Genomic DNA, 27,047 nt, shown 5'->3' on the forward strand with positions numbered 1-27,047 from the left:
GAGAGTCAGCATGGCCGAGTTTACTGCAACACGAGTTAATTAAGCTAAATCAGATGTAAACTTTTTTTTAAACTACCTCAAAGTTAAAGAATGTATTGGAGTTATTAACTTAAGTGGTGATGTTGTTTATGGGAGTTAGATGCATACGTCACGGCTGCTCAGCAATGACTGAATCTCGGGTCGTGCTCACATCTGATTTAGCTTAATTAACTCGTGTTGCAGTAAAACTCGGCCATGCTGACTCTCGAAGCATGATATTACCTTCCGTCGGAAGAATTGTATAACATCTCACCATGTAACAAGCTTCTAGTCACGTCTTTGTATTTTAATTTTGAACAACTCATATTTTAACTTCAGTTACATTGTACATTTTACATGATACTTATTAATTCCAAAACAACTTATGCATTTGCTTGATCAATATTGTGTGTATTCATAAATTTGAAGACTGCATAATGCTAACAATCATGTATTTGTACCACTGAACAATTTACTTTTTATATATTATTTTAATGTACCGAAGTACATATGATATTTCCATGCAGATATTCTGCTTCATCATACGATGAAAGAGTAATGGAACGGAGAAAAATTCTCTCTGGTGTCAGGATTTGAACCCAGGTTTTCAGCTCTACGTGCTGATGCTTTATCCACTAAGCCACACCAGATACCTACCCCGGCATCGGACAGAATCGTCTCAATTTAAGTTCCAACTCTTGGGTTCCCTCTAGTGGCCGCCCTCTGCACTACGTCATAGATGTCTATGAACGTAGGACTGAAGTCCACACATATGCTGAGTGACTGGTTGACCAGGATCCGACGGAATAAGCGCCGTCTTAAATCACGAAGTGATTTACGCATATCATATATATTATTTTAATGTACCAAAGTACATATGATATTTCCATGCAGATATTCTGCTTCATCATATGATGGAAGAGTAATGGAACGGAGAAAAATTCTCTCCGGCACCGGCTTTGAACCCGGGTTTTCAGTTCTACGTGTTGATGCTTTATCCACTAAGCCACACCAGATACCCACCCTGGCATCAGACAGAATCGTCTCAATTTAAGTTCCAACTCTTGGGTTCCCTCTAGTGGCCGCCCTCTGCACTACGTCATATATGTCTATAAACGTAGGACTGAAGTCCACACATGTGCTGAGGTGCACTCATTATGAGTGACTAGTTGGCCGGGATCCGACGGAATAAGCGCCGTCTTAAATCACGAAGTGATTTACGCATATCATATATATTATTTTAATGTACCGAAGTACATATGATATTTCCATGCAGATATTCTGCTTCATCATACGATGAAAGAGTAATGGAACGGAGAAAAATTCTCTCCGGCGCCGGGATTTGAACCCGGGTTTTTAGCTCTATGTGCTGATGCTTTATCCACTAAGCCACACCGGATACCCACCCCGGCGTCGGACAGAATCGTCTCAATTTAAGTTCCAACTCTTGGGTTCCCTCTAGTGGCCGCCCTCTGCACTACGTCATAGATGTCTATGAACGTAGGACTGAAGTCCACACATGTGCTGAGGTGCACTCGTTATGAGTGACTAGTTGGCCGGGATCCGACGGAATAAGCGCAGTCTTAAATCATATATATTATTTTATTTTAATTTATTTTATATTTTATTTTAGTTCCATTACTCTTTCATTGTATGATGAAGCAGAATATCTGCATGGAAATATCATATGTACTTTGGTACATTAAAATAATATATATGATATGCGTAAATCACTTCGTGGTTTAAGACGGTGCTTATTCCGTCAGATCCCGGCCAACTAGTCACTCATAACGAGTGCACCTCAGCACATGTGTGGACTTCAGTCCTACGTTCATAGACATCTATGACGTAGTGCAGAGGACGGCCATTAGAGGGAACCCAAGAGTTGGAACTTAAATTGAGACGATTCTGTCCGACGCCGGGGTGGGTATCTGGTGTGGCTTAGTGGATAAAGCATCAGCATGTAGAGCTGAAAACCCGGGTTCAAATCCTGGCACCGGAAATAATTTTTCTCCATTCCATTACTCTTTCATCGTATAATTTACTTTTTGTTATTATATATATTGTACATTCCTGCATATTACTTGTGGCATCTTAATGCCGAAAACGTTAATCATTTAATAAAATGTACTATAGTAATTACATTATATTGTACTCTGATAAGCAAACAGAAGGCCCTAATATAATATATACCTACATACTTATAATTGTAGCGTCATCTTTGCTTGTTTTCAAGGTGACACATTTAATAGAGGGGATGAAACTGCATTCTTATCTGTGGCAAATAAGCACACACTTCGTATTTATCTAAATTTTATAAACTTTTGTTTCTGTATTCGTATTATTCCATGTTGTGGAGTGTGATACCCATGAAAACAAATGTCAGTATCAAAAAACACGCTAATTTAATTGCTTTACTACAAAGAAAAGGTGGTGGATTTAGAAGAAAGAAGTCTAAAACTAATTATATATTAATGTATATTTTTTAAGTAAATTGATAGTTAAGTGCGGTAATGTAATGACATGATTACTGCATCAGTGTGGTAATGAACATTACCATAGTGAAATAAGCATGGATAAGCACGCATTATTAAACCATTGCTTACTTACTTACTTACTGGCTTTTAAGGAACCCGGAGGTTCACTGCCGCTCTCACATAAGCCCGCCATTGGTCCCTATCCTGAGCAAGATTAATGCAGTCTCTACCATCATATCCCACCTCACTCAAATCCTTTTAATATTATCTTCCCATCTACGTCTCGGCCTCCCCAAAGGTCTTTTTCCCTCCGGCCTCCCAAATAATACTCTACATGCATTTCTGGATTCGCCCATACATGCTACATGCCCTGCCCATCTGAAATGTCTGGATTTAATGTTCCTAATTATGTCAGGTGAAGAATACAATGCGTGCAGTTCTGTATTGTGTAACTTTCTCCATTCTCCTGTAACTTCATCCCTCTTAGCCCCAAATATTTTCCTAAGCACCTTATTCTCAAACACCCTTAACCTATGTTCCTCTCTCAAAGTGAGAGTCCAAGTTTCACAACCATAAATAACAACCGGTAATATAACTGTTTTATAAGTTCTAACTTTCAGATTTTTTGACAGCAGACTGGATGATAAAAGCTTCTCAACCGAATAATAACAGGCATTTCCCACATTTACAGTATTCTGTGTTTAATTTCCCCCCCGAGTATCATTTACATTTTTTACTGTTGCTCCCAGGTGTTTGAATTTTTCCACCTCTTCAAAGGATAAATTTCCAATTTTTATATTTCCATTTCGTACAATATTCTGGTCACGAGACATAATCATATACTCTGTCTTTTCGGGATTTACTTCCAAACCTATCTCTTTACTTGCTTCAAGTAAAATTCCCGTATTTTCCCTAATCGTTTCTGAATTTTCTCCTAACATATTCGCGTCATCCGCATAGACAAGCAGCTGATGTAACTCATTCAATTCCAAACCCTCTCTGTTATCCTGGACTTTCCTAATGGCATACTCTAGAGCAAAGTTAAAAAGTAAAGGATGCTAATCATAATATTAAACTTAGAGATAGATGAGTAGAGTGTATGTATCCGCGCGTGTGCATGCGTAGAGAAAGATGGAGAACTTATAAGGTTTTTATGCTCTCCATCTCTTATAGCTCGTGCTGCATCCGTATCCCTTTTTCTGATCGGCTACTAACAAATTCGGCCCCATCAGAGGTTGTTAGGAATAAGGGTTAAATCCCTATGTGCTACAGTGCTACAGCACAATGATAATTTTTGCTCAAATAATGTATTTGTAATGCCATAGTATCTGTTCTGTCATTTAACAATTTCCCGTGGTTATATTCATGACGCATTATCGAGTGTTTAGTCTTCGCTCTTTGGTGCCTCAGGGGGGTTCATTGTGCTACTCTGAATTTCATATGAGAATGTAGCCTAGACATTTAAACGCATGTGCGAAGCTGAAATCACTGCTCTGATTGGCTATTTCTACGCGGGAAAGTGCTGTAGTCAGCTTCAGCACAACACAGCTTGGAGATTGAAAAAGTAAAGCATAACGAAAGAATGCTTGTTTGTGGAAGAACTCGGAACTATTTACAATGTATTTGGTAATTCAAATATCAGACTGCTGCTGCCATCTACCTGTAGGCCTATGAGGTTCCTTCTGAATCAGCTAGCAAGCGTCGGAAAATGAAATCCCACAAAATTGAAGCCAAGGAAGTATTTGAATGTATAATTCAGGAAACTACTCACCATTTCCAGTCTTTAAGCTACATAGACGCAACAAAATTGTTAAGCACAAAATTTTTGAGAATTTTTCGTATAATTTTCGTGAACGCGAACTTGAAGTTGCTGTCAACAGCTATACTATAGGTACTGAACAAAAGAGTGTTAAAGACACAACTTGGAGTTCTATACGGAAAACCCGACTTCCAAAATATAGATGTCTGTTCAATTGTTACAATACATAGTCTCCAACAATTATTTACAGGATCCATTCCCTGAAGTAACGAAGTTGTTAAATATTTTGGTTACAACACCAATGGCCACTGCTGAGCCAGAAAGATGTTTTTCTTGCATGAAACGCATAAAAACGGTTTTTAAGAAACACTATGTCCCAGGATCGTCTCACTGCTCTTGCAATACTGTCAATAGAAAAGAGTATGATGTCCAAGATAGAGGGGTTTAACACCAGGGTAATTGACAAGTTCTGCAGTAGGAAGGAAAGTCGTATGGACTTCATATTTCGCGTATATAGTAGGCAGATATAGAGAATGTAGCACACTCATTATTTTGATCACCAGACGCTACTGGTTAAATCAAGATACAAGGACAAGGGTATGCTCATATTGGTACAGTACGAGTTTTTTTTATTATTCTGCGCCCTCCAAGATACTGTACGACACGGTAATCATGGTAACAGTGACACAAGAAAGACTTCACTGTGCCTAACATGCAGTGTCACAAACTCGATTCTTGAAAACCTGGTATAGAACAGTGCAGAAGTCGTTAAATTGATATATTTTACCTTTTTACGTTCTCGGATGTATAGCAGACGCAGGACTGCACAGAGCAGGTGCACACATGAGTCATTCCACGTCAAACCGAATACCTACCAAACGTGACAACTTAGCATTTTCTTGAGATTTTTTTTATGCATTCCCTAGATCAAATTAAATAACCCTTCAGTATATTTTTTTTCGCGTAAACACAATTATTTAGTCACTTATTAAAGATTTTTTTTTTTTTCCGTAAATTTGAGTGCACCTTAATATTAAAGTCGTTATTCTGAAGATTCTATGAATCGTCGCCATTTCGTGTTTATATCATTTTGAAGTGCAAGAATTGGACTACTATATACTACTTTTTAAAGTTCAACCAAAATATAAAATGGGCCCCTTTTAGGGAGTTATATTTTTAAAATATGTTTTATATAGCAGAATTTACTTCTAAAAGAGGGGAAAATATCATTATATTCTTTGAAATGTTTTACGTAGAACTGCGTTGGTATCACAATGGTACCGGTATTCACATAAGAACTAACTATACAAATAATTCACAGAAGGCTCAAGTTGAATGAAACCTGTGTTAGCTGGAGCAAGGAATGATGAGATTACTTCCCAAGGAAAGGCACGTTATCAGTGACTATAATTAATAAACAGATAACCTCTAGTTTTAGAAATATCGGTACCATAAGTAAAATTCCCTCAACACTTCCGCAGCAGTTGCCTTTAGGTTAGTGATCATCAACTCGCATATGAACGGACGCGGGCAATGCTTGGCTGATGCGTGCTTACTGTACAGGGTAGAGGACCAGTTTGTGACGCGTTGTAGTGAACAGAGGCGGTTCTTGCTATCCATTCAAAAAAGAGATGTGAGGAGCAGAAAACTCTTCAAAACGTAGGCCACACTGAAGAAATACAACTCAGAGAGGCATTATACAACTCACAGTAACGAATATGGCAGATACGAAGATGAAGAGCGTGTAGCATTAATTTAACATTTGAAGGAAAATGAGCTAGAAGTTGTTTAAGATCACAATGTTAGTGAATCGGCTGTGTGACTCAGTTATAAAATTTCACTTTTAATAGTAAGATATTAGAAAGCTTTTAAAGATTGAAAATTTGAAGAATGTTTAATTATAACTGAAAAACTTTTCTCACAACAAGTGTAGGAGTTTTAATCTATCAGTTTGTCTCCTTCCATCATGATGCGTCCCATCTGAGGTTTAGCCAAGGATGTTCAGGTGAAACTAGTAATTATTTGTCAGTCTTTCATTTGTTATTCTTTGCCAGTAGATGAAAATACTTATGTAAGCGATAATCCCCAACTGGTGATTTTTGTAAGAGGCATTATTGAAAACCTTCAGATTAAGGAGAGCTCTTATATATATTGTTCTCATAAAGGAGACTACTACTGGTTCCGATATTTTCTTGTAGAGACTGTAGAAATTATTTTGGACTTCCTTGAAATAAACTTATATTCTCGGCAACCAATGGTGCTCCTTCCATGGTTGGAAGTAAAACTGGTCTAATAAGGGGTCTAAGAGACGAAGTGAAAAGAGTTAATTTATCCCATGAAGTTATTTCTATTCACTGCATTATACAACAACAGAATTCATGTGTAAAACAAATAAAAAATGGTGTTATAGAAGTAGCCCAGCTGGAAAAACCACCAACACAATTATATCGAAAAGTCTCGCTCATCGTCAATTTTAAGTCTTTCTTGACGAATGCAATAGCAAGTATGGCGATCTGCCTTATTGTAGTAAAGTGCGGTGACTAAGTCATGGCAAATTATTGGATAGGTTCTTTGAACTGAGGGGGGAAACATCATCTTTCACGGAGAAAGAAGAAAATTCTGTATCATAAGTGAAAAATGAAAAAATGGATTTGTGAACTTGCCTTCTTAATGGAATTATCTGAATGCTTTAAATTGTTTTCTACAAGGAAACAACAAGATTATTACATAGTTATATGGAACGTTAGCTTAAGGATAAGTTACAACACATTTTTCAAAATTAACAACGAAATAGGCATACTAGTTTCTTAAGACTTTGGATTTCGAAGAATATATTCACACATCATGCGATCTGCGCCAGGAATTTGATTCGAGATTTAAAGACTAGGGAAATTTTCAATTTGATTTTCGGTTATTATTTTTAATTGGAACTTATTGATTTACTTTACGATAGTGAATTGAAGGACAAATACCAAAACAAAAGAAGTTATCTGACTTTTATATGAACTTTCCATGTGTTAGATTTCCCCGATTGTACAGGCATGCATTTTCAGATTCACATATCTGTGTGAAGAGTAATCTTTTCCTATGATGAAGATAAACAAGCCATGTCATGGAAGCCAAGTATCGAATCACAACTTAAAATGTGCTGTCACATTATGCACTATATAAACAATAGTTCCAAACGTTGAGATATTGCTGAGGGAAAAGGGAATTAAACAAATCCCGAAAAATCAGTGCTAATGCCAGTGTTGAGTGGATTGGAGTTAATTTCTGCATTACTATTCCTAGGGTTTTTATGTGTTTTGTTCAACATTTTCCCTAACAGAAGCAGTTTACACATTTACAGAAATTGTCATGCATTTCCCGAATAATTAACATGAAATGTGTATTACATTTCTGAAAGTAATTATAAATTTATTAACTTCTAACTTTGTTGAAAATAGGCTACAACGTTTTTTTTTCAAATTGCTTAAGATAGTTTATTTTGTTATTTCTATTCAGCCCCTATCTTTTTTCATCCGAAAACAATCATAAACTTATGCAGTAAATTCATATTGTGGTCTCACCGCTGCACGTCTTACCTGCCCTGTTACGACTTTCTCTTGCCGAGAAGGCAAGCGGGCAAGGCTTGATGACGACACAGTGCTCTGAGTTGGGGACCACTGCATTAGGTGATCTAAAACTTTCAAAGTACCGGTATAGTGTTGTATTGTGTGCATGTGCAAAACAGTATGTTTTTTCAGTCAAGGTACCAACAAGCAAAAGTCACCAACGTATTTCAGTCAGCTGAGGTGCTTGCCTGCCGATCCGGAGTTGTACTCGGGCGTGGGTTCGATTCCCGCTTAAGCCAATTACATGGTTGGTTTCTTCCCGAGGTTTTCCCCACCCATAAGGTGAATATCAGGTAATCTATGTCTAATTCTCGCCCTCATCTCCCCAAATACCATCTCGCTATCACAACGTTAAATAATCGAGTAATTGATAGTGTCCTTAAATAACCAGCTAAAAAAAAACAAAACAAGTAAAAGTAATGCGAGACACCTTACAATTGCACTCTTTTATTCCAGTATCAGTATCGCAGGCCACAGTAAAAAAAAAGTCATAAAAAAATCATATCAAATCGAGGGAAGAGTTGCAGACATTTAGAATTATTTGAATGATAAGTGATTAATTTTAAAAGCAGAGTGCCGTAAAAAATAGTGACTGCTTTCATTAAAAACTCAATACTTTAACGAATGATTATAATGTTAATTAAATATAAAGAGGCATGCTGAGTTCGTGTAAAATTTAGTGATGAATGTGATAGGTATAGACTAAAGTAGGCCTATAACAGTGGCTAAGAAGTGATACCGCGTATCTACAAAAAAGACCGTTTAGTTTAACTTCACTATTATTTAGATTTACATTATTATTATTATTATTATTATTATTATTATTATTATTATTATTATTATGTTCACAAAGCTGTCCTCGAGTAGAAGATCTTGCAAAGAAAAAAACATATTAGGCTATATAAAACAAATGTTTATTTTGAGAAACATTAATTTTTAAAAACAGTCATTAGATTTAACAGCAAGTTTACAGATAAGAGGTTTTAGCCATTGATAAAGTGATCATAGACTTTTCAACGCATTCTGAACTTCGACCTTTTAGACTACATATTGTGGCACGACACCACACCGCAACACAGCAGTACTATTGTGGGCCAGCCAACCAATTCACAACGAATGACTTGGTAACCTATTTAATTTCTCAATAACTATTACAAATACCATTTTGATTTTTTCTAGGATTGTATAAATGTCTTCGAAATAGTCATGGAATTTTGAAAGCACTTTTTGGTACTGAAAATATTGTTTATAACATTAAGTGTTTTGTAAAAATTGCAAATATTTAAGAAATTGTTTTTTGTTTTGTGCATTTAACCTTCAAAATGAGCCTAAGATCGTATATCTCTGACAACTAATACCAGAAATATTCAGAATTAACTACAATGATGCGAGCAATATTTCAGGAACTTCAATGGTTCCTAGTTACAAATATAATCAAAAGGAAGACTGAAAAAAAAAATGCACGTGTTTCATTTTTTCATTCACAGAATATATAAAATTGATTTCAATGAAATTGGGGACAAGGTCAAATTTTTTTTTTTCAATTTGTGCGATCTGACATGGAATGACTTATATGCGAGCATGGAAAGATGAAAGGTATGCACTTTATTATAGTCGTAAAAGAGATTATTTTGCTGCTGTGGAGGCTTTGTTTTGGAGAGATTTTGATTGGTTAATGAGAAAACATGCGCCAACAACATAACATTATCCTTATGTTATGGAGTAAATGAACTCTGCCAGCAACCACAAAACATCAGTTTTTCCAGTGAGCTCGTATTACACAGAAATGGACTCCTGCATGATAGTGTTATGTTAAGCGAAAGTGGGAAATTGTTGTATGTTATATTTCGATATAAATTCAAGCTTCATAAACATTTAGCAGATGAAACTGTAAGATGGAGATATTCAAGGAATAGGTGTAAGTGTCTCATAAAAAGTGAATGAAAAACAGAAAGTGACAGTTTTACAGAACATAATCATAACAAAGACAAGCCAATGTACTGAATAGAAAGAAGTTTAATAATTTGGTAAAAAGAAAAGTTGTTGATGCATCATGTGAGCAGTCCATCAAAATTTTACACAAGAAGTTGGTCAAAAAAGATGCAGATATAAAATATTGACATCGTATGATGTCACATTGACAAAAAACATCTATCATGTAAGAAGTAAGCTGTATCCTAATTAATCCAAAATGTTATCTGAACTCCATGATGCACTAGATTCACTGAACATAAATTACTAATAAGGTTGAAAATGTTACGACTGTCAACGATACGAAAAATAATACGGTAGGTTTCACAATAAAACACAATTTGGAATATTTGTGTAAAATGGATACAATATTCATTGCCGAAACTTTTAGGAGTAGTCCAAAACTGTTTTATTAAATTTTCACATCATGAACGGACCAATCATAGTTATTACGAATCATTCATTTTCTTCCCCTTCCCAATTAAAACTCGACAACATATGTCTAATCATTCCAACATATAGCGAAAGAGTACTGTAAATATGGATTTAAATTATTATCACTGAAATTTGTATTTTGTGAATTTGAATAAGCCATCTATGTCGGAGTGTCCTGCGTTTGCCCCAAGGCTATAATTTAATGTTTTCTTTTAGCTCAGAATTGGTAGAAGAAAATTCAAGGACTGGATTTAAGTAAGCCATACCAAGAAACCGATTACGAAATTAGCTCTCTTCCACCTGTAATGTGGGCCAATTTCAGAGAAAGCTCCGTCCACACTACAAATAATTGCGACAGTTTTCATTGGAAGCTCAACAGTTTGTCTTACTCTCCATATGCACATAATTATATTTTAACTAATTGAAGTTCTAAAACACTTTCAGTGCGACACACACATTTCAATGATAACTAAAATTAGCTGACACAAGAAAGAAAACTAGAGGCAAAGAGCCTTTATTTTATACATACATAAAATCGAGTATGAAATAAATATTATAACAAGCAGTACCAAAGCTAACGTGTAAACACTAGGTAGGCTAAAAAAATCTTTTTATAGAGCAAATGTTTCTCGACTTTTCCATAAATTTTTTTTGTAATACAGACCCCACAAGAAGATGACCACTCATTTTCACCCCCAAACAGAATACAGACATAATAAATGTAACTTATTTGTCTCAGAGCACCCTGTTCGTCAAGAATATTTCATATACTATGAAAATTGAAAATCATGTATCTTTTTATATAGAGCAAATGTTTCTTGACTTTTCCATAACATTTTTTTGTGATACAGACCCCACAAGAAGATGACCACTCATTTTCACCCCCAAACAGAATACAGACATAATAAATGTAACTTATTTGTCTCAGAGCACCCTGTTCGTCAAGAATATTGAAAATTTCTATTTTGTTTTATGCCATCTGCTATTTTAATATGTAAATGTGGTATCGATCTCCTATCTTTGTAAGCTCATTTTGTTTCATAGATTCACTTGAAAACAGTTTCTCTTTCAATTCTACCTCAATGTTCTCTCATTATGACTGTATGAGTTATTTTGTACAAAATTAACATGTAATACACACGCATGCACTTTTGATTAAATTAACATTCAACAGTGCACCATATAGAACACCAATACAGCGCGATATATTATTGTGAAGGAAGGCTAGCCTTGTTTCACATGGAGATATGATGAATCGATACCTCCTCCCCAGTCCCCTCTCAAGCTTGTGAGTGAAGGTCGTAGCGTGCCTTTAGAGGCTTCTGACACAAGCCTCGCACTGAACTCTACATACTGGAATGACTGCCATCAGTGAAGTTAATATATGAAATGTTCGGAGTGAAACCAAATGTTGTGATACATCGTTATTACGAAATTATACTGTTGCTAGGTATAATAACTCAAATTTTTTGGGTAGGCTAAGCCTCAAAAACCTCTTAAGAGCTTCGCCATTGATAACAAGATATGTTTTTATTAGATTTGTAGCTTTTAAACATCTACCTAAATAAAGTTGACTTCTTGTTACTTCAGCTATTTTTTTACCTCCCTAAATGAGGATGATTTCCTGTTATTTTAATTATTTGACGAAATTTAATTTTTTTTAATTTCATGAAGTTCCTGTACACGAAATATTTTTAACCATACTGGCAATAACAATACCGACACTCCCAAGTCTGTTTAAAATGGGAAGGAAAATATTTCTACCTCCTTGTTTGGGACGAATGTGTGTGAAAGGACACTTGAGGTCAAGTTCACTAAACCTGTTTGATGAAAAAGACGATTGAAGAGAAAGATGGCTAGTAAATAAATTCGATTTGGCTAAAAAAAATCTAGAAAAATTATTATATCTGTCATGTAATCGATTTTCAGAACTTACAAAACAGTATGTTTGAACTCCATCCTAAGAAACTGGTAAAACTGTAAATAATGTACTTATATTTCTAATTACTACATATAAACATACTGCATATAATATGGCTACAACTAGAGAGTGGGCACTTCAAAAGTCGCAAAGTATTGCTTGGCCGGTCGGCGCTCTGAGTCTATGCAATTTTTGGCATTCTCCTCCATGAAAGCAGAGCACTCTTCCCAATCCATGCCTACAGAACTACTCAGTAGTGAGTGAGATTTCATTGGAGTAGGACATTGTGTTGTAAATAATTGATTAAATGGCGATCTTACTCGTGTTAATTATGTAACCATGTGTGGCTTACAGCTGTTTAGGTGTTACTTGACACCATCCTCAGAGCCTTCTGTGTCTCGGCGCCATCTCAACTTCACTGCCTGTTGTGTGGGTGCATTCGTGTGATGAAGAGTTGTGTCAAATAGTGTATGTGTTCTGAAATTGAAATTGATCTGTGTGTTGAGAATTTGATTGGGGTGTGTTTTAGTGTGTCTGTATATTTCATATTGTTATAGTGTGTTGAGTTTTTGGTTTTTGGGTTGTATATGTAGGATTTCCATGTCTGTATTTATGTTATTGTATGTGTGGTTAGCATTAGTTATGTGTTCGGCATGTGTAGATGTATTGTGTCCTATGGTTATTTATTTGTAAAAGCCACCAGTAACATATCTCATATTGAGAAAAGACAAACATACTACCTTAACCGAGAAAAGGATTTTGAACACGTAGTAACAGAAATAAAATACTCAAATTATTGTTTCACAGTAGCCTGCATTTATAGATCACCAAGTGGATCTTTGAAAACATTTCTTGAGAATCTTGAAATCCTATTGCACTCGTTAAAAACAACAATAAACCATTAATTTTATGTGGTGATTTCAATATAGATTTTTCAGAAAACAATAGTGCAGCTTCTGATTTCAGATCACTGATTCATTCATTTAACTTAAAAGAGACTATAGATTCCCCCACACGTATAACTCCTACATCACAGACATGCCTGGATCAAATAGTTATTGATAATGATTTCTACCCATTCTCAGCAGAAAATATAAAAATGGGAATTTCAGACCATAATGCTACATTTTTACATATAAAATTAGAAGCAAATGCTGAACCTAAAGCTAGTAATAAGTCCGTCAGCTATAAAAGATCATTTAATGAGTCAAATATAGAATACTTTAAATCTATGCTCCTAAAAGAAGACTGGTCTGATGTGTTTAACAAAACAGATGTAAATGAAAAATCAGTGGAATTCATTAACACTGTAACACATTATTTCAATATCGCATTTCCAATTAAAAAAATTATTCTTTCAAACAAAATGAATAAATAAAAAAATTGGATAACGAAAGGAATCATAATTTCTTGTAAAAGGAAAAGACAATTGCACAATATATGTCAATATACAAATGATTTAAATCTCAAACTATATTATAAAACATATTGTAACATCCTAAAAAAAGTGATCCAAAAGGCAAAATTAAATTACAATCAGGACTTCATTTTGAGAGCAGAAAATAAAAGTAAAGCAATTTGGGATGTGGTAAAAAGGGAAACCGGGAAAAAATCAGACACAGCAAAAGTCAATATGAATTATTAAACAATGGCAGCTTAATTAAGAGTCCACATAAATTAGCTGAAGTGTTTAATAACTACTTTGCAAATGTTACGCAAACCTTAGAACCTGCACCAACAAGGAATCCACAGCCAACCCTTCAACTTACAGGGAGTAAAAGTACAATTTTTTTAAAACCAGTAACCACAGAAGAAATTCACAAAATAATGGGAAACCTAAAATGTAGCCTGGCGTCTGGAATTGACGAAATCCCAGATGCAGTAATAAAAGCTTGTAATCATCTTCTAGCTCTGCCAATGACAGACATCTGTAATTTATCCTTAGTCACTGGTAAATTTCCAGAGATCTTTAAAGTAGCAAAAGTTTGCCCAATTTTTAAGAAGGGAGTTAAACAAAATATTGAGAACTATAGGCCTATATCCCTATTATCTGGGTTCTCGAAAGTCCTTGAAAAGGTTATGTACAACAGATTAGTCTCATTCCTAGAATATAATAATATACTGTCAAATTCTCAGTTTGGTTTTAGAAAAGGTAAAGGAATCAATAATGCTGTAATATCGTTTATTGAATCAATCCTCAATGCTAAAAACAATAAAGAACAAACCGTTGGACTTTTCCTGGACCTTAGCAAAGCATTTGACATGGTTAATCATGAAATTCTAATCTGGAAACTACAACAATTTGGCATAAGGGGATTAGCAGGGAACTGGTTCATCTCGTACTTAAGCAATAGGGAACAGGTTGTAGCCTACAAATTGGCTCAGTAAAATCAAAATCCGTTCCTATGCCCCATGGTGTCCCTCAAGGCTCAATTCTTGGTCCAATATTATTTCTCCTATACATAAATGATCTCCCGTTAAATATAACTGAAGGGAAAACTGTCTTATTTGCAGATGACACAAACATAATACTGAGTGATAATAAGGAAGAGAACTTGCAAATGAAAATTAATGCAACATCAACGAAACTAGACAAATGGCTAGCAAATAATAAGCTTAAATTAAATGTAAATAAAACTGTCTATGTATCTTTCAATCAATATCCAACTGACCAGATTCACATAGTTCTTAGTAATACCATAATTAAGGAAGTAGAATGCTCTAAATTTTTAGGTATATGGATAGATTCCAGTCTAACATGGGAAAAGCATATACAATATCTAACTGAGAAGCTGAGTCGCTTATGTTATGCTTTTCGAGTCCTTGCGAAGATATCATCCATAGAACTTTTAATATCAGTCTATTTTGGATATGTTCATTCAATACTATCATATGGCATTATTACTTGGGGATCTTCACCAAAAGTGACACAAGTCCTCAAATTGCAGAAAAGAATACTCAAAATCATTAAAAAAGTTCCTATTCGGACTGAAAGTATAAAAATTTTCAGAGAACTAAAAATCTTACCTGTACCCTGCATATATATTTTAGAAACAGTGTGCTTTATTCATCAAAACATAGATTCCTTTAAAACAAATTCAACATATCATGAGTATAACACCAGAACATCCCAAAACATACATCTGAATTACCACAGGCTTACCAGAAGTCTTAACAGCATATCACATAGAGGCAGCAATTTATATAATAAACTTCCACAGAAAATCAAAGAACTTAACATAAGAAAATTCAAAAAAGAGGTAAAGAACATTTTATTGACACATATGCCATTTTGCACAAATGAATATCTAAATTTAAAATTTTAGAATTTAACGTTTCTTGATACTGCCCTTGACCATTTATGTTTCAGGTAACTCACAGTTGAAGAAAAGACAGGGAAAAGCAGAAAGAGAAGATACTAGATAGAACAGTGGAGACTGAAGATCAAGCTTGTCCTATAATATTAAATTGTTAAATTTATTTAGAATTAAGTCTAATTTTGTATTATATTGTATGTTATGTCATTTTTCTTGTGTACTGACGATGCCATGAATGCTTGTAATTCTATTCGGCTAATAAAGATCTAATCTAATCTAATCTAATCTTTAATGTGTTCTTTGTATCGAGTTTGGAATGATCTGCCTGTCTGTCCAATGTAGAAACTGTCGCAACTATTGCATGTGAGTTTGTATACACCTGTGTAGTTGTATTTATTTGTTTGTGTGTTGAGATGTCTTTGTAGTATGTTTTCTGTTCTGTATGCTATGTTGTATTTCTGTTCTCTGAATGAGGATGCGATTTTGTGTGTGTTTTTGTTTTCGTATGTTAGTGTGATGTATTTCTTGTGTTGTTGTGTTTGTGTTGTGTTTTGTGTGCTTTTGTGTTTGTTGAGTTTTTGTTTTGTCTTCCTTATGATGTTGTCTATTATGTTCGGGTTGTAACCATTTTCTTGTGCTATGTATTTGATTGTGTTCACTTCCTCATTGTAGTGTTGTTGGCTCATGGGCATGATGTGTAATCTGTGTACCATTGTCCTGAATGCAGCATGTTTGTGTTGTGTGGGGTGATTAGATGTGTTGTGTATGTGTGTGGTGGTGGTTGGTTTTCTGTATATTTTGAATGTGTGTTTGTTGTCAACTTTTGTTATGGTGATGTCTAGGAAATTTATAGAGTTATTGTTTTCAAGTTCCAGTGTGTATTGGAGTTTTGGGTGTATTTTGTTTATGTATTGGTGTAGTTTGTGTATTTGTCGTTTTTTTTCCTTTGTATAGTATGAGTATGTCGTTTACGTATCTGTGCCAGTGTATTATGTTGTCTGCATATTTGTTGTGTTCATTGTTGAGTATGTATGTTTGTTCTATGTTGTGTAAACATATCTCTGCTAGTAGCCTATGCTACATATGGGTGATCCCATTGGCAATCCTTCTGTTTGGGTGTAGTATTTGTTGTTGTGTGTGAAATAGTTTTGCTTTGTTATGATGTCTTTGATTTCAATGATTTCTTCGATGTGTTCTTGTAGTGTGTTGTTGTCTGTGAGCATTTGTTTTTGTATCTGTAATGTGTCTTGTATCGGTATGTTAGTGTATAAGTTAGTGATATCGAAAGATGCTAGTGTTGCACTGTGTGGAATGTGTTGTTGTTCTGTTTTGTTAACTAGGTCTATAGTGTTTTTGTTGTTGTCTGTTTTCTGAATTTTATGTTGTTTCTGATGATTTTGACCATGTGTGTGGCTAGTTTGTGTGCTGGTGCCTGTTTGTAGTTGATTAGAGGTCTGATTGGTATGTTATCTTTATGTATCTTGGGTAGTGCATTGAGTTTAGGTGCTGCTGGTTTGATGGGTTGAGTTGTTGTTTCATATTGTGTGGTATTACGTGTTTGCTTTTGTGTTGTGTTGTGCAGTCGTGAGTGAGATTTCATTAGTAAGTAGTAGTGTTGTGCAATGATGAGATATTCACTGCATCGTTGTATATTCATCTTGAAGACATATATCGAGTGCAAAAAGTTGTGTGGCAGAACAAGAACAAGCTAAACATTTAGACGTAAATTTCCTGGAAGTTCAGTTCCAACACGAAAAGCAATATTGAAGTTAGTGGAGAAGTTTAAAAAAAAACACATCCTATGGCTGGACAGAAAAGAAAATTAAGACATCATGAACTTAGTCCTCAAAAATCTCCTTTCTGCACTTGATGTACGTCTTTAAGATGAATATACAACGACACAGTGAATATCTCATCATTGCACAACATTACTATACACTTTAATGAACTCTCACTCACGACTGACTGCAGGCGGAAAGAGAGCCACACTTTCATAGAGCAGAATGTCAGCATGGGGCATGGGCTGCAGACTGGTCGAGCAATGTTTCGGGACTTTTTAACTGCCCACTCTGTAGAGTTGTATAACTTCTATAGTACTTATAACACCAGTGGCGAGGTGTGGGTCCAAGAGTAGGGGAAGCTCGTCTGTAGAAGGGTCTTTTCCAAATTTGCCATAAATTATATAAATTTAATTGCTTTCTGAATTATGTTAACATTTTTATAAAACCTGAAAATCCTTACCTTATTTTTTTGAAGTTGAGTTCAATCCTCCGACTTTTGTTGGCGAAGATATCCATGACGTCATCATTAAATATCGGTATTCTCGTAGTTTTGCAAGCAAAGCCTTCTCAATGCTAAGAAGAGCATGTGACGACAATCTATCTTGACCTTGAGAGTTTCGAAGATATGTCTTTATGCGCTTCAGTGTTGAAAAAGATCTTTCAGCAGAAGCGCTAGATGCTGGGATGGTTATAATGAGTTGGGCAAGCCTGTATACCTCAGGGAATACGTCCGTAAGATCAGAATTTATTAAGTACCTATACAATTCAACAATACTCTCTTTGTGCATATGTAGTTCTTTATACAGTACAGACTCAATTTAGGGAAGTCAAAGAAGTTACCATAACTCTCTTTTAGATTTGAAAGTTCATCTTCCAGGAACTTTTTTTTGAAAATTGTGAAAATTTCTGACATCTAAAAGAGGGAGGAATTTTAGCTTGGAAATGTCACTGAATCTGTGGTTAATGTTAGCATTCATAACATCAATTATTTCGAAAAATAATCTTCTATATGAAGATTTCCTATCTTCGCCTGAAACAGTTTCTAGTCTAGCTCTCTTTGTGCGGTTTGTGTGCAGCAAGTCACTTTCTAACTGAGAGATGACGATTTCAGTTTTACACCATATAGAGTGGAAATCTTCTCTGAGCCGTGTGAGGTGAGCAGTGAAGTTATCAATGCTCTTTATGCAGACACTAATATCAAGAATTTTTTTTTTTTTAAGAACTTGAAAGAGTGCATCAGAGTGGGCAAAAATTGAAGCGAATACTACAAGAAGAAAGTTGAAATAAAAGTCTTGCAATTTTGAAAGCAGGCCTGCAGCTGAAATAATCGTATCAGAATCCCATTTGTCGGAATTTTCATTTATGGACATAAATAAATAGCGTAATTCCATTTTGTATTCATACACAGTTTCTAGCAGCCTGCTGTTATAGTTCCATCTTGTGGGAGCTAAACTGGGAAATCGTTTTCTTATTTCAGTATCTAGAGCTTCTGTCCTCTTTGTAAATTTGGAAAAGAATGTCCCGAAACCTGTGAGAGTGATGAAAAATATTTTACACTGTTTGATGTAACTAACAGCTTGTGATAGAACCAAGTTCAATCTATGGGCGTAGCAGTGCACAAAAATTGCTTGGGGACATTTTTCGTGCACCCAAACTTGAAGCCCGCTGTGTTGTCCTGCCATAACGGCTGCTCCATCGTAAGTCTGAGCAACTAACTTTTTCTCGCAATCAAAGTCCATCAAAGTATTGAAAACATTCTGAGCTAGGGCATTCGCGGAACAGTCCTCACTTATGTTCCTAAAACCTAGAAATATTTCCTCAATACTACTGTCAACGTTCACATACCGAATTACGGTCGACAGTTGTGATTTTGTACTGATATCTGTCGTTTCATCCAAGATAACTGCGACAAAGGGGGCTTGACTTACATCTTTCTTAATTTCTCGATACATGTATTCTGAAATAGACAATATGATGTCATTCTGGATATCACTTGACAATCCTGAAAAAACTGTTGAATTATTTAAATGAGCTTATAGTTCGGGATCCATCTCTGCCCTTACGTGTAATAATTCAACATAATTTCCCCTATTTATAGAGTTTGCTGACTCATCGTGGCCGCGAAAAGCTAATTCTTGTTTCCCCAAGAAACATGCAACTTTAATAAAATGAGTAACTAATCTCCTGTTTTTTCTAACAGTTTCATTGTGGGCCTCAATTGACGAACGTAAGTGTTCATTCAAGCTACATTCTATTCGTACTTTTCCGAACTGTTTTAACTGGATTTGAGCTTGTATATGACTTTGAGAAAGTGTATGTCTTTTTTGAGCTTTATGAAAATTAGTCAGGTCATCGAAACCTGCTTTAGACCAAACATTTTTCTCATTGGAAAACAATAGACAGGGCCAGCAAAACAACTTTTGTAATTTACTACAACCACATAACCATGATGTTGAATCGTACATTTTCATATTAAAGTGGCGCGTAAATACTTTACGTCCTTTTTGTTGAATTTCTAGCTTAAGATTATCCAAGGGCCTACCACTTTGAATAATATTCACTTTATCTTGGTAACATAATGAACTGAAACTCTTCTGCTCAATAAGATGGTCAACTGAACAGCACGGAGTGGATGGCGAAGTGAGACGGGGAAGTGAGTTACTGTTACATGCTGGAAGCACGCGCCCAACATCTGAGCTTCCTGCCTCCATATCAAACAACACTATGATCACTCACAACATGAATTCAGAAGAACTTCAGCAACGACATGGATGGAAACGTGAAATCATATTTATATAAAGTTCTTAACTTCAACACGCAAACATCTAAATAACCACGAAAAATAACACTTTGCATAGCACCAACTCGTGAACTGGCCACTGCGAATGGGGACTCTCTGCTATTTGTAGCGTTTCCAAGTCTCCAAGCAGGCAGACGCAGGCAGTGGAGAAGTGAGGTTGGTTAGCAGTGGCGAATAGTGGAAATGCAGGGAGATGCGGCCAGTGGAGTGAGAGCTAGGTTAGAAGTGGCTACTCTGCTAACTTACTGATCTCACTCTAGATTCCATTCCGCGACGAAACTCATCTTTAACGGAAATAGATGCAATTCCGCAATGAGAGAATTATGTTATTGGACAAAACATAAAATAAAAATAAATGAAATAAAATCATCAGTATCACAAAGCAGAAGAGGAAGCGCCACTTCCAGGGCGTCTATGGACGCTTTGCTACTGTAAAACACTGAACACAGGGCATACTGAATTATATAAATATAAATAAGAACACCAAAACATGTAATGTTACTCTTTGTAATTAATAAAAAAAATGGGTCAACAAACATTACTTTGTTTGATGTATCATTTACAAGATGACAGAATAAATATTTTATGAAAAAATATACTTAGTGCTTGTGTTCTGGCAAAATCTCGTAAAAATTTGCATGCCCTAGTTATTACATACTACAACATTCATATCCTAAAATTTTCAAAACTCCTTGAACTTTTAGCCACAATGACGCCTATAGGCATGTATTCTTATTTATCACACATATTTTTATTTTAATCCATTCTTAAGAGCAACACACTACTAATTTAATTGTTTATTAGAAAATTCTCTTCCATAGCATACTCACTAGTTCACTATTGAAAAGTATTATAATCTGAAAATCTCACCTAGGAAGTTCAACAGTAACTTGGCCTTTGGGTTGAATTTCTACACTCTTTCCCCAAAATTTCAGTTTAGGGTGTATTGATCCATGAAATATGAAATCTCTGCTGTCTGCGTGAAATGCTGATACTGGTGGATGATGACTGACTTGCTCACACACTACCCTAAAAAAAAAAAAAAAACGTATGGTATATATTTAAATGACATTGGAATAAAAACTGAACCAAATGAGTAGCTTAATATCGAAGGCGGACATCTGACCTCAGATCGAAATTTAGATATCTGTGGATTTTTATACAATTTTTCATGCTCTTTCCAGTTATAGTGAAACCATATGCAAACTCTAACATTACATTTATAAAATAAATTGTGTTAAATATTACAAAGAACACTGTGAAACAAAAAAATTGCCTCTAGATCAAAACTATGGAGATGACAGATGTCCGTCTTTGATATTTAACTACTCAAATATTTGACCAACATATTAAATGAAATCATTTACCTGTTCTTGAATAAGTTTAATGATATAAGTCTGTCTTTCAAAGCAGAAAACTTCCCTGAAAGGTGCAATGTTGTCTAGAGGTGATGAGAGGTGAGTGCTACTGGCACACGTAGCTGGACTGATTATTACTGACTGCAAATAACACCCACTAGAGGTGATGAGAGGTGAGTGCTACTGGCACACGTAGCTGGACTGATTATTACTGACTGCAAATAACACCCACACATAACATTCCAGATTGTCTAATGTCAAAGTAACAAACATGTCATCTTCATGTCCAGTTCTTTTGTGCTTCAATGTTGGTATCATTTCTTGAACACAATTTTGTGACTGTTCTCTACATTTAAGTCAAGTGCATTACTTGGATAAGTGGACAGTAGACCTGGTGGCTGGCAGCACTGGGGAGAAGGAATACAAACAAACAACAAACACTCGGCACACTCACCTACTGGTGACAACTACCTCCTTTGCGTACTTTGCATATTGTTGTTTTACTAATGCCTAACATTCTGACAGCCCTTTCTGTTGGTTTTTCTAATGATATTGTGACAATTTTCTTCTTCTTCATGTCACAAAATTTTATAATGTTATGTATGAGTCTTAGCACTAGAACTCGAAGCAGGGACGTATTTATGCAGGAGTCAACATGGGCCATGACCCAAGGGCAAGTCTTGGGGGGCTGAAAATTTTTGGGATTAGCTTTTCTTGTACCGGTACCATATTCGAGCTGTGAAAATTGGATAAATTTAATATATTTACACATATGGTACAAACTTTTTATTTGTTGTATCCAAAAAATAGATAATTCTAATTAATTACGTAACTAATAATTAACAGAAAGTATGGTTGTCTGATTATTTTCTTTGTCTTGTACGAAGGAGGGACCCAAAGGCTTACACTGCAGCCTGAGGTTTATTGTCCTTACCACTCCTATTCTGTGAATGATTGGTAATCGAAAGGCCACACTGTTGTACAAGTACAGCACGCCGCATCGTGAACTGAACCCGGGCTATGGTATGGATGATGATTAGAGCTAGAGTTTATATGTAGTAAAAGTTAAGAATGACGCCGAATATAGTTGAGTCAGTGTGATGCTGGTTAAAAAGGTTTTAAGCCTGGTTCATAAGACTCGAAATGCAAGAAAAGTCACAAGGACTAGATAATGCAATTTTTGAACCCCCCACTGTTTTATAAGTGGTGGTTAAGAGGATTAAAGACCCTGAGCACTAACTAATGGAAGTACTGAATGGCAAGAATGGCAAGTATAAGGAGTAGGAGGCATGCCTTGCATGTTTATAAACTATACAGACTAAAAAATATTAGCTTTTACTACATACGAATCCCAGCTCTAATGATGATGATGATATGTGAATTAATGATGGCAAAATGAGTCCGAGGTCCACAGCCGAAAGTTACCCAGCAATTCTGCTTCAATTGGTTGAGAGAAAACCTCGGAAAAAAACTCCAACCAAGTAAATTGTCCTAACCAGGATTTCAAACCAGGCCTGCTCGTTTCACAGTCACATGTGCTAACCATTACTCCACAGCGGTGGACTTGTCTGATTATACGTAATATACCAGTCAAGACTCTATTGTCGCGCATGCATCGCAGAATTAACGCTTGTAACTTGCTTAATTGTTACATTACAGAGCAAGTTCTTTCAAAGCAAAATGATACATGCCATGCTAATAGTGTTTAATTTTATTATTGATTAAAAGAGTCCGTTTGGTTAGAAGAAAGTAATTACCTTCACTGTATTCAACTTTAAATTTACGAATTTATTCATGTTCAATATTTCCATTGGTGGTATCGTATTTTTTTTACATTAATTTCAAAACCATTCCATTGTTGATTCACTTTCTGTACTTACTAGCAGTTTCCAACACTTGCATTCTATTTCAGTGATGTGACAAATAGCCTATGTATTACAGTAGAATCCCGCAAGTCCGAATTCTCTAATCTGAAATTCCGGATAATCTGAACATGCCAAAAAAAAAAAAAAGCTGAACTGAAATTCAATTCAATGCTTTAGAAAATCAAAATGTGCAACATTACAGTACAACTTACGTCATCATTGAGGAATCAATCCTTGTTTTCTATACTATTAAGGTAATTTGTCAGCTTCTTCTAATGAAGAGCAGATAATAACTACTTACTTACTTACAAATGGCTTTTAAGGAACCCGAAGGTTCATTGCCGCCCTCACATAAGCCCACCATCGGTTCCTATCCTGTGCAAGATTAATCCATTCTCTATCATCATATCCCACCTCCCTCAAATCCATTTTAATATTATCCTCCCATCTACGTCTTGGCCTCCCCAAAGGTCTTTTTCCCTCCGGTCTCCCAAATAATACTCTACATGCATTTCTGGATTCGCCCATACATGCTACATGCCCTGCCCATCTGAAATGTCTGGATTTAATGTTCCTAATTATGTCAGGTGAAGAATACAATGCGTGCAGTTCTGTGTTGTGTAACTTTCTCCATTCTCCTGTAACTTCATCCCTCTTTAGCTCCAAATATTTTCCTAAGCACCTTATTCTCAAACACCCTTAACCTATGTTCCTCTCTCAAAGTGAGAGTCCAAGTTTCACAACCATAAATAACAACCGGTAATATAACTGTTTTATAAGTTCTAACTTTCAGATTTTTTGACAGCAGACTAGATGATAAAAGCTTCTCAATCGAATAATAACACGCATTTCCCATATTTATTCTGTGTTTAATTTCCTCCCGAGTGTCATTTATATTTGTTACTGTTGCTCCAAGATATTTGAATTTTTCCACCCCTTCGAAGGATAAATCTCCAATTTTTATATTTCTATTTCGTACAATATTCTGGTCACGAGACATAATCATATACTTTGTCTTTTCGGGATTTACTTCCAAACCGATCGCTTTACTTGCTTCAAGTAAAATTTCCGTGTTTTCCCTAATCGTTTGTGGCTTTTCTCCTAACATATTCACGTCATCCGCATAGACAAGAAGCTGATGTAACCCGTTCAATTCCAAACCCTGCCTGTTATCCTGAACTTTCCTAATGGCATATTCTAAAGCGAAGTTAAAAAGTAAAGGTGATAGTGCATCTCCCTGCTTTAGCCCGCAGTGAATTGGAAAAGCATCATATAGAAACTGACCTATACGGACTCTGCTGTATGTTTCACTGAGACACATTTTAATTAATCGAACTAGTTTCTTGGGAATACCGAATTCAATAAGAATATCATATAATACTTCCCTCTTAACCGAGTCATATGCCATTCTGAAATCTATGAATAACTGATGTATTGTACCCTTATACTCCCATTTTTTCTCCATTATTTGTCGAATACAAAAAATCTGATCGATAGTCGATCTATTATGCCTAAAACCGCACTGATGATCCCCAATAATTTAATCTACGTATGGAGCTAATCTTCTCAAAAGAATATTGGACAAAATTTTGTATGACGTCAACAAAAGTGATATTCCTCGAAAGTTACCACAGTTGGTTTTGTCCCCCTTCTTAAAAATAGATACAATTATGGACTCCTTCCATTGTTCTGGTATAATTTCCTTTTCCCAAATAGCAAGTACAAGTTTATAAATTTCGCTATATAATGCACTTCCACCCTCTTGTATTAATTCTGCTGGAATTTGATCGATACCTGGAGACTTGTACTTTTTCAGATTTTCTATCGCAATTTCGACTTCTGAAAGCGTGGGTTCGGGTATAAATGGCTCAGCAGTTTGTATTTGAATTTCGTCCCGATCATTTCTATTTGGCCTATGTACGTACGTAGTTGCGCAAAATAGTTTTTCCATCTGTTTAGGACTGATGGAGAGTCTGCAAGCAAGTCACCATTCTCATCTTTGATCACGTTTACCCTTGGCTGATATCCGTTCTTAAATTCCTTTATACTCTTATATAAATCTCGAATGTTTTTATTCTTACTATTTGTTTCTACCTCATTCAGTTTTTCCTTCAAGTAACCTCTCTTTTTATTCCTAAGTGTACGACTTGCTTCCCGTCTTTCATTGAAATAATTATCTCTCTTCTCCTTAACTGGATCCTGTAAGAATTTCAATTTTGCCTGTTTCCTTCTTTCTGCTGCAATGCAACAATCTTCATCAAACCACGGTTTCTTTTTCTTAGTTTCATGATAACCTATGCTCTGCTCAGCTGCAATTTTGATATTATCTCGGATATTGTTCCACACGCTATTAACATCTAACTCTTCCTCAGCTTCGTCAGCAGTTGCTAAAGCAGCAAACCTATTTGAAATTTCAACCTGATAACGTTGCTTAGTTTCCCCGTCCTTTAATTTCAAAATATTGAATCTACTAATATTAGCTTGTTGCTCTACTCGCTTGGCTACTGATAGTCTTTCTCTTAATTCTCCAATTACCAAATAATGGTCAGAATTACAGTCTGCCCCCCTGAAAATTCGAATGTCTACTATACTAGTATGTCTCCGTTTATCTATCAAGATGTGATCTATTTGGTTGTGTGTCAATCCATCTGGAGAAGTCCAAGTATATTTATGTATATCCTTATGGGGGAATGTTGTACTTTTGACAATTAAATTTTTCGACTAATCTAATTCCATTGTCACTACTAGTTACGTGTAGGCTCTCTTTTCCAATAGTTGGTCTAAAAATATCCTCCTGTCCTTCTTTAGCGTTGAAATCCCCCAATAAAATTTTCATGTGATATCTAGGTAACTGATCAAAAGTATGTTCCAATTCCTCATAGAAGCTATCCTTTATATAGTCGTCTTTCTCTTCTGTAGGGGCGTGAGCATTTATAACTATGATATCGCACCATCTACCCTTAAGTACTAAATATGATAACCTGTCAGTGATAAATTCGACCTTTTTTACTGCTGATTTTATTCTTTTATGAACAAAGAATCCTGTTCCTAATTGGTGATTATTGTTTTCTTCCCCATAATACAACAAGTAATCTCCTATTTGTGATATGCCATTCCCATCTAACCTAACCTCTTTTACTCCCACGAAGTCTATTCTATATCTAGCTAGTTCTTTAGCTACTAATGTTACCCCTCCTGTTCTATAAAGACTAGTTACGTTCCAAGTGCCAAATCTCAAAACCTTATTCCTTTGCTGTGGTCGTGCCAGAGAATCAGTCCTATTCCGAGGCTTATTGTAGGGATTCGTAACGAGCTGTTTTTTTACGGTGATGGGTTGTTAGCCCTTCGCCCAACCCCCAAGCTGGAGGACCACCCCTTATCGGCTGTCCACGACTGCTTATTCAATATATTCGCAGCTACCCTCCATATCTGGAGGCTGTCTCCTCTATCCGCAACCTGAGGACGCGCCATGCCGTGGTGATAGGGACCCACAATACATGATAATAACTAGCAGTGACCTCTAACTGAACCAAGTGGTGGGCAGTGAAGGGTGGAGAGGAAGTAAGGCGTTTTTCCAACTTGCAGCTGTCTCCCCCTTAATCTGAAATTTCAATAATTTGAAAGGGCCACAGTCCCAATTGGTTCAGACTAGCGGGGCTCTACTGTATTAATCTTGGCAGTTGGAATAAACTATACTACACAAGTTATTATGTGCGTAAAGTGGGCGACTG

At 35.8% G+C, this 27,047-nt stretch overlaps 1 protein-coding gene across 8 annotated transcripts in view; it reads right to left on the minus strand.

Annotated features, from left to right (window-relative positions):
* Positions 1 to 27,047, minus strand: part of LOC138705045 (oxysterol-binding protein-related protein 2) — a 692,509-nt gene that overhangs the window by 145,476 nt on the left and 519,986 nt on the right. For all 8 annotated transcript variants that reach the window (XR_011333553.1, XM_069833613.1, XM_069833610.1 and 5 more), the window contains one exon: positions 20,964 to 21,122. Coding sequence is in view for 7 of the 8 variants with exons in the window: in XM_069833613.1 (XP_069689714.1) it covers positions 20,964 to 21,122 (159 nt within the window). In the remaining variant the exon portion in view is untranslated. The remainder of the gene's footprint in view (positions 1 to 20,963; positions 21,123 to 27,047) is intronic.

Source organism: Periplaneta americana, chromosome 8, assembly GCF_040183065.1.
Source record: "Periplaneta americana isolate PAMFEO1 chromosome 8, P.americana_PAMFEO1_priV1, whole genome shotgun sequence".
NCBI classification, from domain to species: domain Eukaryota; kingdom Metazoa; phylum Arthropoda; class Insecta; order Blattodea; family Blattidae; genus Periplaneta; species Periplaneta americana.